The sequence below is a fragment of the Phaenicophaeus curvirostris genome, chromosome Z (genome assembly GCF_032191515.1).
Source record: "Phaenicophaeus curvirostris isolate KB17595 chromosome Z, BPBGC_Pcur_1.0, whole genome shotgun sequence".
NCBI lineage: Eukaryota > Metazoa > Chordata > Aves > Cuculiformes > Cuculidae > Phaenicophaeus > Phaenicophaeus curvirostris.
This window is the reverse complement of record NC_091431.1, coordinates 53,035,896-53,048,670: the sequence shown is the minus strand read 5'-3', so window position 1 is coordinate 53,048,670 and position 12,775 is coordinate 53,035,896. Positions and strand designations below refer to the sequence as shown.

Below are 12,775 nucleotides of genomic sequence, written 5' to 3'. Positions count from 1 at the left end.
AAAACAGTTGAAATAGACCTCAATGAGTTCTCTTGGTTTAGATTTTTGACTTGGACTTAAAGTTTTACAGTCATAAGTGTTCTGTTAGCACTGTTTAGTGACCATCATAAGATTAATGCACAGTGAATCAGTAGTGGCAGACAAAGGGGAGGATCTGTGTGGTAGTACAGTAGGGCTGTTCTTTTCTACGCCAATAATATCAGGAAATGTCATCTGTCACTTGGCCTTTCTGTTTGCTGGCTTTTTTGCTTCAGACATTTCATTTATTCTAGCTAGGTAACTTCTTAGGAAGTACAGAAAAGTTGGAGAATCAGAAATAAACTTTGAGGCTGTTGGCTTCATGTGAAGCTGATTTAACGTATTGTGTATCTATTCATCTGTAGGCCACAGCGCAAATGGAAGAGAGACTTCAGGACATTATAACAAATTATTCTCCCGATAATGTCCTTCCGCTGGCAGATGGAGTGCTCAGTTTTACCCACCATCAGATCACAGAACTGGCTCGAGATTGTTTGGATAAATCCCACCAGGGCCTTATCACATCACGATACTTCCTCGAATTGCAGCAGAAATTGGACAAATTGCTACAGGAGGTATGAGCCATTAGACTACTGACTGTTACGTTTGCTTGAAAAATTGTTCAAGTCTGTTTGCCTAGGAGTTGTTGTCTTGAAATAATAATGACTTTTCACTCAGATAATTGTCAAAGTGGTATTCATAGCAGTTTTAGCCTATGTGTAATAACCACTAGAAAGACTACAAGGCATCTTAGTATACTAGCCTGGAATTGTCAGGTTGTAAAGATTTCTGAAGCAACAGCATTTTGTCATGCAATGCCAGTTATAAATTGCTTACAGAATTGTATGCATAAGCCCTAAATGAGGAGGTTAGCTATTCCATTTATTGTGGATAAATCAGGAAACATACACCCTTTCTACCTTATCAACCGTACTAATTGCCTGCTGTGTTGAGAAAGCAGAAGGCAACCCTTAGCTTTCCATTAGTTGGAGATTATTTTATTATTTTAATACCTATAATATTCCTTTCATAAATAAAGTGTTTAGTAACAGAAATAATGTATTTACTGAAAGTGTTGAAACTTCCATAGAACAGTGAGCTAAATGAATTTAGAATGTGACAAAACAAATGTGACAAAAGGCACTATATTTTATGATAGTATTATTTTTAAAACAATGAGTACAGCAAGTAATATACTAATTTGGGTGGGATTTAATAGCACATTAGGAGCCAAAGTTAGTGTGATAGACCAGCAGATTTGATATTGACTTGACATTTTCCAACTGAGATATTAAGATACCATATCTGCCTTAATTTATTTCTTCTGGGTTTTTTTTGAATGCAAGAGCAATTGTTAAAGGTTTTGGTTGATTTTGCTTTTTTCTTTTTAGCCCTGTTTAGCAACTACATTTTGTGCAGTTACTGTATTTTGAACTTTATATCTTGATAAAGCAATGCAAAATTTAAGGCATCAGTGATTTATCATGGATTATTGAAACCCTGCTTTTAAACAGAGAAAATACATATAGCTTCTGTACTAGTCAGAAAGAGGTTTGAACTAGGGACCTTCTTGTGAAATGCTCACATTTTCGTGATGCCAAAGTGCAGGCAAAGTTGGCCAGTTGAGTGGAGGTACCTGACTGTGAATTCTGTTATGCTAGTAGTAATGCCAGAATACAACGAAATGCCTTTAAGCGAAGATGGACTGAGTGCTGTTAACACTGCTAATCATTGTTAGCAATATATCCCTTAAAATGGCTACACAGTGAGTAGAGTTTAGAGTACACTTATTCTCTTAACCCCCCATACCCACTAAAAAAACCACTCTAGCAAATTATTGTCGAATTTACATATAAAGCAGTGTATTATTAAAAACCAGAAGCACTCATTTTGTCACATTCTATGATGCCAATTCTTTGTTATGTAAAAATTTACTGTTTTGCAGAGACATAATACCTTAAAATATTCGAAGTTATCTTTGAGTCAACCGCATAATACCTGTTAGTAGTGTAATGTGACAATAAAACAAACTCAGTTTGCACAACTCTATTTGGGCACTCAGTTGTGTTTTGTATTCATGTGATTTATTTGTTGTTAATTCCCAGCTGTGATATTCAGTAGGAAGCTGCATCTCTTACTGCTACTTGGCATGTTGCGATTACTTTGTATAACAAGACTCCCTTGAGGTTAGAGCAGCTTGGTTCAGCCAACGTTTTTATAATTCTGAAGTCAAGGTCAAGTGGGCTTGAACGCTTTTCTGCTTAATCCCTCTTAAATGTTACACTTACTGAGTCTATTGTTCACTTACACACCAGACTGTTTACAAAGGTTCTTTAAATTTTACTGATAATTAGAATGGGTTGATGCTTTCTTTACAAAAGAGTTTTCTATGGACTTGGTTGATAGGTTGCAGAACACAATTGCTTGTGTCCAGGTAGGGTTTTTCCAAAACCTTTTGCAGAGTGCTAGATGGTATTTTTGCTTTTTTTTCCCCTTCTTTAAGTTTCCCATCTTAATTCTTGTCAAATATTTAGTGTTCTAAAAAATTGTAGTGCTTATATTTAGTGCTATCTGTAGCTTCTTATTTTGATTTTTTTTTAACTTAAAATCGTAAGATATATGTATTATGTCAGAAGTACTTATTTGTCCATACCAATTGTTTTTAAAATATCAGTTTCTTAGTTTCCTTTGTGGTTTTGAATAAGCAACAGATGAGCAATTTGGTATGGATCTACTTACGTTTATTAATATTACTTAGATCAGTTTTGATTTAATCTTAAAGTAATTAAATTGAGACACAACTATACATAGAGATGTATGTTGTATGGAAATGTAGTGCCTTTTGCAAAGCTAGTGGAAATATACTGTGCAAGTTAAAAAAAAAAATAGTAGTGTTAAGTTCATTGTAGGCACCTCTGTTTTGTTGCTACAGTGCTAGAATTGTACAAATGGGATTAAATCAGTTTGAAATTTGTGTTGCTTACATCCTTATTTCTGCTGGTGTCTTGAAATTGATGTGCAGTTTGTCTCCAGTAAATGCTTGAAATCCTCAGACATTTGGATGTACTTTCCTGAGTATTACAGCAGATGTGATTTGTTTTGTTTCACTTTATTTTTCTCTTCTAGGCTCAAGAGCGATCAGAGAGTGCGGAACTGGCATTTATTAAGCAACTTGTCCGAAAAATCCTGATAGTTATCGCTCGTCCTGCTCGCTTACTGGAATGCCTGGTAAGGTCATGCTTACTATACTTTTATTTACTTGCTAGTGTAGGAAAGTTTCTGGGTTAGTATTCAAGGCTCTTTACAGTTGTTTTTTGGAACATGTTCGACAATGGGGCAAGGTTTCATTGTTGGTGGGATCCTTTCTGCTTTTACTACAGGAACATGAGACTGGTAGGAACCTCCTGCAGTTGTTCGGTCCCCTGCTATTGCAAATACCATGTTATAGAATCCCTTTCATCAACTGAGGAAGCTCCAGATTGAAACCTGCTGGGGTTTTCTGTTGTTTTGTTAGACTTTGCTATTCTCTTGGGAAGGCTGTTCTGGAATCATAATTGCTTGATGGTTTTCCCATTGTTGTTGTTGTTCTTATTACAAATTTCATAAGTTTGTTTCACTTGACAGCTGCCAGGGCTATACAGCTGCCAGGGCTATAGGCAGCTTGCAGTCAGCCGTGCAGTACTTGATCTGGGGTGAACAGCGGCAGAGGGGTTAGGGTGTCTGGATGTTTGGATAGTCAGAATTACACCGGGGACCAGAAGGAGCAGAACAGTTAACTTAATTACGCATGAGCATAGCACTGGTGTTGCCAGACTGGACTAGCTTTTGCAGGGCCATATGGGTGTATTTCTGGTTTGCCTGCCAATGCTGGAGGAGCTGGGGTGGCTCAAGTGTGGGAGGTTGCCTCTACACACAGAGCCCACGTGTTTCAGTTCTTCAGTGGAACTGATAAACCCTCACAGGACACAGTGTACTCAGGAGGGTAGCATAGACGCCCAAACACCATGTAAGAGCCAGCCTAACAGGCCTGGCAAGCAGCCCAAGCTGACTTTGTTGAGCCATTCTGCTTGCCAATACGAGGATCACAGTGTTGATGCTGCATACAGCTATTTAAGGCTGACAAGGCTTATGTGGGAGCCACTAACCTGCTGCTAGACTCAAGTTGTGCCTGGAAGTGTCATAACTACATTTACATGGCACTGAATCTGAGCTAGTAAGTCTTTCCAACCTGATTTTGGCTCTGTGCTGTGTCTCTTCGTCTATGGCTTGTTCAGCCATGGGTGTTTTGAGAGCTGCCTCTGTTTTGTTTTGGAAACACCATCTCGCAGTATTCCAAGTTACATTTTGTTCATGATTTGCAGTTCAGAGGAATCTAAAATAAGGTACATGCTCTGAATCAGCATGAAGGAGAGGTTTAAAATAAAAAAACAGGCTTTAGAGAAGAGGATGCCTTAGCTTGTCCTGCCCCTACTATTGAATCCAAACTTGTCATATTCCTTCACCATGAACCCTGTAATGCTCATTCCATATCCAGTGTGACCTTCCCTGCTTGGTCCCCAGGATTTACATAATCTTCCTGAAGCTCTTCACCCAATTTCTCCTATGATATTTGTCTTTTCTCCTGTCTGCATCCTCCTTTATCATCACACAGCCAAAAGTGCCCTGACAGACTGAGCTTCTTTATTATGCTTTGTCCTTCCTTCCCTCCTTGCCAGCTCTCTCCTTTCTACCCCTACCCCCAGTGTCGTCATTTTCATTGAGCTTTTCAACTCAGGTTCTCTCCTGGTGACCCATGTACACATTCATTCTTCTGGTTTAAATCTCCATTCACTTAGTTCCCATGTTCTGCCCATGGGATTTTATCCTAGGGTTATTTCTGCCTTATGATGCTTCAAGTAGACCTGATGTGCATCCTACATCTCCTGCTTTTGTGGGTCTTGCTGATGAGAGTGTGTTGCAAGGAGATGACTGTGTCTCTTAGTTCAATTTTAGAGCAGCAACTGCAGAGTAAAGCAGCACAGCTTTCTGGAGAGTTTTCTTACATCAGATGGGATATTTAGGAGTCTAAAGCTGGAATGTAACATCTCTGCACATTACATTTCTTCAGAGGCACATAGCTTGGAAAAAATCTAAAAATTTTTAAAACGGTTTTTACTGTCACAAAACGATACACTTCTCATGCAGTAAGTTATTAGGCCTAGTCCATAAACATTGCTGGAATCACGTAATCTTAGAGAAGCAATACTGTTGTTTTTCCATAACTTCCTTCAGGAAACTTGAATAATATTGGCTGACATTTTAGAATGTCTGTCTGAAGTAGATATGTATGAAGAACTTCTGCCTGTGTAAGAAAGTTCCTAGCGTTGTAGGAAATAAATCCAGCACTTTTGTCATGAAAAGTTTCAGATACCATGTGGCTGTCAGTTCTCTGATGGTGGTCTTGGCTCAGGTATGCAAATGGTATGCAAATGCCTATTTTTTATTCACTTGATAATCATATGAATAAAGCTTTTGCAGTTTCATATCTGCCAAGAGCTGCTGCCAAATACTGAAAGATTTTCTGTTGGCCCATGGAAAATAAAACATAGAGTCAGAAGTAAAGATCAGAAATGTGTAACTCCTAATTATTTGCACGTGTATGCATATGTATGTGTGTGTATATCTAGAGATATACATATATATGCACACATATATTCATATGATTAAAAGTATCTGTAAAAGAACATCCTCAGAGCTGCAGCAGTTTGCATGCTTCCAAAATGAAATGTGATACTAGGTTAGGATGTTGAGTTCCCGAGTCCTGTGTAGCCTGAGGAGCAAGGATGGGAGCCTTGTGACCCAGCACACAGGCTGAAGGCCCATGGAGTTATGGCCAGCCACAAAATGACTGGCAGGGGAGCTAACTAGCTCAGGAGTCTGCCTGGCTTTTGCTGATGTTTTTGACAGAACTGACTTACTCCAGCAAAAAAGTCTGTGTTGTTAGATAAATGTTTCGTGGCTCTGCCTGGCTTTCATTCTATTAAGCATTGCATTTGTGTAATCTCTGGTTAGCACGAACATCTTGGAGAATGTAATGGCTATGTGAGAGATATTTTGGTATGAATTCATACTGATAGACAATACTTCCTTGTTCCTTTCAATGTTTTCCTGTTTTTTATTGTCTGTTAAGGTAATAAAATAAATGTGTATCCTAGGGACTTCGGGGATAAGCAGAGTTTTGAGTTTCTGATTTTTTTTTATTCCTCTTGGAGGCTTGCGTTTTAATCATGATACGTATGTATAATAGTTATGATACGTATGTATAATAGTTATAATACAGCTGATTCCCAAACAAGGGTTTCATCTCTAGACATGGAACAGTCGGATGAACGAAGTTCAGATGTTGTTTTCAGCAACTGAGGATTTTGACTTCATTCTAAAGTTAATGATTAATTTAATTATATTTTCTGTAAAATATATTGTATATATATTGATTAAAAAATTCTTCAAAATTTCATGTAGAAGTGAAAGTGGAGTGCAATATATTTGCATAGTTTCTTTATGTCAGTAGTGGATTTTTATATGCAAGCAGCTGCAGGGAGATGAAGTCTATGTGAAATTTTATTGCTGCTGGTTATAAGTCATTTCACTGAATATTTCAGGAAGTTTTGAGGGCAAAGAACTTACTGTTCTTAGAATGTAGTGCTCTGGAATAATGTTATGAAATTTCATTGCTTACAGCATGTTACGTTGTAGAAGAATCATAGTAATAGCCTACTAGTGATATAATAAATAGGTATTGCTTTTAATAAAGGGAATGTCAAATATGTGTGATAGAAGAAGCAAGGGAAATTTCTATGTTATGTTTTAAGACTTCAGTTTTTACAGAGAAAATTGTGATGATTGTTTTTCTTCTAGGAATTTGATCCTGAAGAGTTTTACTATCTTTTGGAAGCAGCTGAAGGCCATGCTAAAGAAGGACAAGGCATTAAAACAGACATCCCACGATATATAATCAGCCAGCTGGGCTTAAATAAAGATCCGCTGGAAGGTAAGTGCATCTCCTGGTCTAGCTATAGGCTTCCAAATTCTTCTTTGCAATGTGTTTTAACAGTCTGATAATATGTACCTGAAAAGGATTAAAGTAAAGATCGTAGCAGGACATTTGCTGACCCTCACAGTTCTCTCACGAGTTCAAACACATTAAAAAGGCCATCTGAGATTTTTCTGTTGCAAACACCGGTCACAAATACATGGTGTCAGTGATACTTGTCATCATCTTCCAGACTGGCAATATAACTTTCTTATTTTCTGGTATTATTTGATCATGGTTAATGAAACTGGGCTGAGCTGTTATTAGCCCTTGAGTGCCCCAGGCTCCCACACCTTGGAGTCTCTGAGAAGAATACCTCCCGTTCCCTTCAAAACTGCAAAGATTTCTTGGGTAATTTATGTGTCTGTGTTGAGAAGTCTTGTATGGAAAACTTGGGTTTCCCCGTAGGTATTACTATTGCATAATTTTTGTTTGCCTAATTCTTCTTTTAAGAACAACATTGGGAAAACTACCGTTTCTTCTGTCTCCTAGCCAGACTGTCTTCTCTTCCATCCTGGTATCAGGTTTTGTTATTGGTGACAAATGAAAATGGTTTGTGTTTAGTGCTAGTTCTGAAGACATAGACAGAAGTGCAGTCATGGAAAATTAGTCTAACTGGTGCCATTTAGCTTGTTTTCGGTGTTATGACCATGGACTAGGGGGATCTCTACAAGTGGACTCGGTAACCAGAAATAATAGAAAAAAACTATGATGAATGCTTTTTAATGAGTTCTCATGATGCATTATCACATTTTCTTAAATCAAAGGAGTAGGGTATTGTGTGTTAGAAGAAAACTTTTCTGTTCCAACTTCAGCAGGTTGTGAAGTTCAGCACTCCCAAATGTCAGGAATTTGGTTAGATCTGATTCAATTAGGTTGGATGTTGTTATAGATGATATTCATGTTACATTAACACATTTAAAAAAAAAAGTCAGCACTATTATTAGTCTATTGCTGTCTTCACAGAAGAACCTCCTCATCCAAATTTAGTGTTATTTTTATCTGAGGTATAGGTTAAAGCGACTTTGATGCTTTTTGCTTGGATTTGGAGTGCAGCAAGGATGCAGGAAAAGCTGGGAAAGCATACAGGAATATTGTTTTCCATGTGTTAGTGGAAGAGAAGTAGCTTAGTCTATGCAAGGTGGAGAGATGTTTCCTATATTTAGAGAGCTGTTGGTCTGTCCTAGACTGACAATTCATAAGTTCTTCACTGATCAAGTATGTGAAGTTTGATTTGGAATATGGGTTGAGGGTTTAGTATTTTTGACCCTGGTTCTGCCACTTGAGTCTTACCTTACTGTTGGACTTTTTATGGCCACTTCAATAAGAGTTCCTCAGCACGAGTTGAGAATATGACACTACCTAAGTGTCATCTTACAGGTTAATCAGTGATCAAATAATTCACATCACCTGATTCATATTAATGCTTTCCTACCTCTCTACAAAAAATGGTATTTACAAGCAGTATAAATCCCTTTTCAGTGACTTCTTAAATGAGCTGGATTTCATTTAAAACTGTATAGAAGAACTACATATAGAAGAACTATATACGCTATAGAAGAACTATATACGCTATAGAAGAACTATATACACTATAGAAGAACTGTATACACTATAGAGACTATAGTGTCTCTATATAGAAGGAGATTCCCTAAGCAGAAACAGAAGAATGGCACTATGGTTTTATACCCTGCAATTAATCATTTATGAAGAGAATTATTTGGAAACACTGTATTCTTTGCTGTAAAAAGTATCACATGAAGATCATCCTCAGAGAGCGCTTTAAATTCCTTCTATGCAAAAAGAGAAAATACTAGAAGTATTCAGATAGCAGAAGACTAGATCTTTCAAAACAAACAAACCCCACCTCAGTAACACCACTTACCCTGAAACACAAGAGTTGTGTTTTCAACTAAGCTGTTAAATTATGTCTGCATTGTTCATAATAGTTCATGCAAGGGATTTTGCTTCCTCTGGAGAGAAAAGCAGCCTACTTCTTTAGACCCTTCTCTGCTCCTTTGTTTGTGGCGTAGCTGTAGTGTCCTTTCTTTGAGTGAAATGATGCATGCATTACTTGGAGATAGTGCCAGATAAATTTATACTGTACTGAAAGCAATACCCCAACAGATTCATCACTTAGCGGAGACTGGTGGCTGTGTTTCTGAAGAGTTCCCCAGGGAGAAATTTTTCCCCATGGTTTTTAAATTACCATCTTTACCTTTTTGAATCATGAGTCTTCAGAAATTATTTAAATCAATGAAAGAAAAAGAGCAGATGTTTAATGGTATTTAGGTGAGTTTTATAAATCTCTTCAGGCATTGCAAAGTGGTTCCATAGCTCCCTGTTTCAAAAGCTGGCTCTTGGTTCCATTCCATTAGTAACTTCTTCCAAATAACACATATTTCTCAGATAATCATTATTTTGCAGAAATCCTGTTTGAAAAAGACTTTTAATTTTAAATTTCTTTAAATTTTAATTTTCTGTTTATGAAGATGATTTCAGTTGAAAAGGTTGTCAAAGTTTATTGTTATAGCTTGCTTGGTTCTCACCCATACAATAAAGGTTTCATCAAAACTTATATTATAAAAAAACTCTACATTCACTAAACTGTGACTTTTGTTAGGGAAATCCAGCCCAGTTTCAAGTTCAACCTATATAATTTTAGCTCTTTATTTAAAGATTTGTTTACTCCCAGTGGAGGTGTTTTTTCTCTTTATTGATGTTATAGTCAGAAATCTTGGAGCTATTTTAGCTTCTGTAACACTTCAAAAATCTGTTTGTTTGTTGAAGTGACATTTGCATTACTTCTGAATCATACTTTTTACAAACATTGCATATTGGATAGTGATTACAAATGAAAGTTACTCCTTAAATCTTTAGCTGTTGAAATGGGAAATTATCTGTGTGAATAATTTGCTGGTAATTAACATTACAGCAAAGTATTGTGCAGAATTTAACTTGTAATAGTTACTTATTACATAGCAAAATACAGTTTAGATATTCTATGTGACTATTCCAGTTATTTTTCGTATTTACAAAGTCAGTTAACAGTCTTGTGATAAAAATGCATCTCGTACATTTTAGGTAGTCTTTTCTCTTCTGCCCAGCACATAATGATGACGAAATGAGCGTCTTTGACTATGTGGAGTATATAATTAACTCTATGATTAAAATAATCCTAAACTTCCTAGGGTTTTGTAGCTACTAGCCATCCTGTTTACCTTTTAGTACCCAGATGAATTCTTATTTACTAGGCCCCTGAAGGACAGGATAGCCTTAGGAGCTCTGCAGCATGAATTGACCTTGGCAGGGACAACTAAGTCAAGTTGTAGACCCCCAAAATCTTAGTTTTTTGGAGAAGTCATCTGTATTAATGGCCCCATAAATTATAAGCTTCTAAGAAGAGAATGGCTTTTAGCTTATTATTCTAGACATACCAGCATTTTTCTATAGCGGATGCAAACCATTTGGAGTCTCTCTCTGTCTAAACTAGAAGCTTTTCTCTAACAGTGCTGGGGCCTATTACTAACCCCTCAGGAGCTAAGATCCTCAGGAGACTTAGCAGACTAGTGCTGTCTTTCCCTAAATGCTCAGATCATACACACAATCTCAGAATCCCTATGTCTCAGCAGTGCTAACACTATTGCTCTTCATTTCCTCATGACTGTTTGAATTCTTTAGTAGACAATTACATAGGCATTGAATAAGAGGTCTTCATTTTCTAAGCAGATTTTTTTTGTTTTAATATATCCCTGGAGATGCCAAAAAAGTTATTTGGCAAGTACTACAGATAGGGCAGCATATTCATTAAATGTTCAAGAAAAGTGACGCTCTTAGTTTTTCTGAGTTTAATTTTAGTTTTATTTTTGTATTTGCTATAGCTTAAAACGAAGTTTCTTGTTTATTTTTTATGTATTTATTTGTTTTTCTTTCAGAAATTGCTCAGCTAGCTAACTGTGACAGTGGGGCAGCAGAAACTCTGGAAATCAGTGAATCGATAAATGTAAGTTTTCCTATTATGTTGGTGCTTTTGCTGAATTTGAGCAAGGAAAAAATTGCATTCCTTCCTATCCCCTCCCCTGCCCCCTTGTATTTTCTCCTGGTAGGTGTAAACAGATTGAATAGAACAGAGGTTTATTCTGCGATTCATGCAATGGTACTCAGCAGACAGAAGGATCGCAAAAATATTAGAGCACAGTGTGATTGTAAAGTTATTTGTGTTGTGAAAACATTGAAGATATAATTGAAGGATAATGCTGTGTAATAAAACCATAAAATAGGGGAGATGATTAAAAGAATTTACTGAAGAAAAATACAGATGAATATTTGGAAACATTTTCTCAAACTGTAGTTGTGGAATAAACACACATAGGAAATGACAGGAAGCATAACTCCATTACAGGGCTGTTCAAAATAATCATAAATATGTAGTTAGGAAGAATCCTATACTGGCAGGCAAGTAGGCTAAACAATTGAATAAATTGTCTTTCTCTGCTGCTGTGTAGTTTATTATATTAGCATACTAACTAGTCTCACACTAAATTGTCTTTAGCAAGCGTTTAGTTGAAAATGTTCCAACCAGGTCTGCTTTCAACCTTAACTATTATCAAACTCCCTGGATGGAGACTGTACAATATCTTGCAGATTTGGAAAACATCTTGAAAGGATTCTTACAGGTTTGGACTACTGAATTTGAAAGTCCCATACACTCATCATTGTCCCCACGTCCTGAACCTAGTTCACAATTACAGCTTCAAGATTGATTTAAAACTCAAGCTAGAAAAGGGTTGTTGAGTATTTGGGACAAGTCCAGTTTGAAAATACTCTGGCATAGGAGTCGGTGAAAGTGACCTCTGTAATAGTGGAATAATTGCATTTGTGTCTTCCATACTTTTCTTTTTCCTTTTTCGTTTCTTTTTATGGTCTGTCCTAAGTTATATCACAGTGTATCATAACATTCATTCAAAAAGTGAAAAAGCTTATTTGAATGAGAGCTCATCTATACTTTGTTACTACTAAGTTGTACTACCAGAGTCAGATTTACTAAAACTGAAATGCGATGGCCAACAAGTGCTTGGTAGTATTCACAGAAGTATGTAGCTCCAGATAGGAGTTGCTAGTAACTCCTTTATGAGAAGGTTTCATGCCTGTCTGATGTTACTTCTGCATATAGATAAGCAGACAGATACCTGCAGTGTAACAGAACTTATTGATGAAAAAGCAGTTTTGCTTCAGAAGTGTCTTTGGTCCCTCTGTGTGCTAGCTGTGTGGCTAACTTGCCATAACTTCTCACTGTTTCATCAGGGTGTGGCAGCCTGGTGATAGTTGGGTTTTGTTGGTTTTTTATTCTTCCCTTATTTGTACCGTAATAACTTTGTCCTTTTTTTCTCTCTTACTTTGAAGAACTCCAGTACCTCACTGAAGCTGCAGAGGAAACCTCGGGAAAGTGATTTTGAAACAATTAAACTGATTAGTAATGGAGCTTATGGGTGAGTAAGCCATGAGTGCAGCCAGCTCTTCTGCATTTAATTTTTGCTTAACTTGCTATTATTTCTTATTCCAGGGATGTTTATATGAGGAATTTTGTTTACAGTGCTGTTTTTTGTATTCTACTTTCATGTTCTGTTGCTATATTTGATGTTCACCATAAAAACTTCTTGGAAGGTCTGTGAGGCAATAATGAAT

The 12,775-nt window shown here is 36.9% G+C and overlaps 1 protein-coding gene across 11 annotated transcripts in view; it reads left to right on the top strand.

Annotated features, from left to right (window-relative positions):
• The window catches only part of MAST4 (microtubule associated serine/threonine kinase family member 4), a 269,856-nt gene that overhangs the window by 219,489 nt on the left and 37,592 nt on the right, over positions 1 to 12,775 (top strand). For all 11 annotated transcript variants that reach the window (XM_069880703.1, XM_069880710.1, XM_069880713.1 and 8 more), the window contains 5 exons: positions 384 to 593; positions 3,145 to 3,246; positions 6,916 to 7,048; positions 11,026 to 11,093; positions 12,494 to 12,579. In XM_069880703.1, coding sequence (XP_069736804.1) covers positions 384 to 593; positions 3,145 to 3,246; positions 6,916 to 7,048; positions 11,026 to 11,093; positions 12,494 to 12,579 — 599 coding nt within the window. The remainder of the gene's footprint in view (positions 1 to 383; positions 594 to 3,144; positions 3,247 to 6,915; positions 7,049 to 11,025; positions 11,094 to 12,493; positions 12,580 to 12,775) is intronic.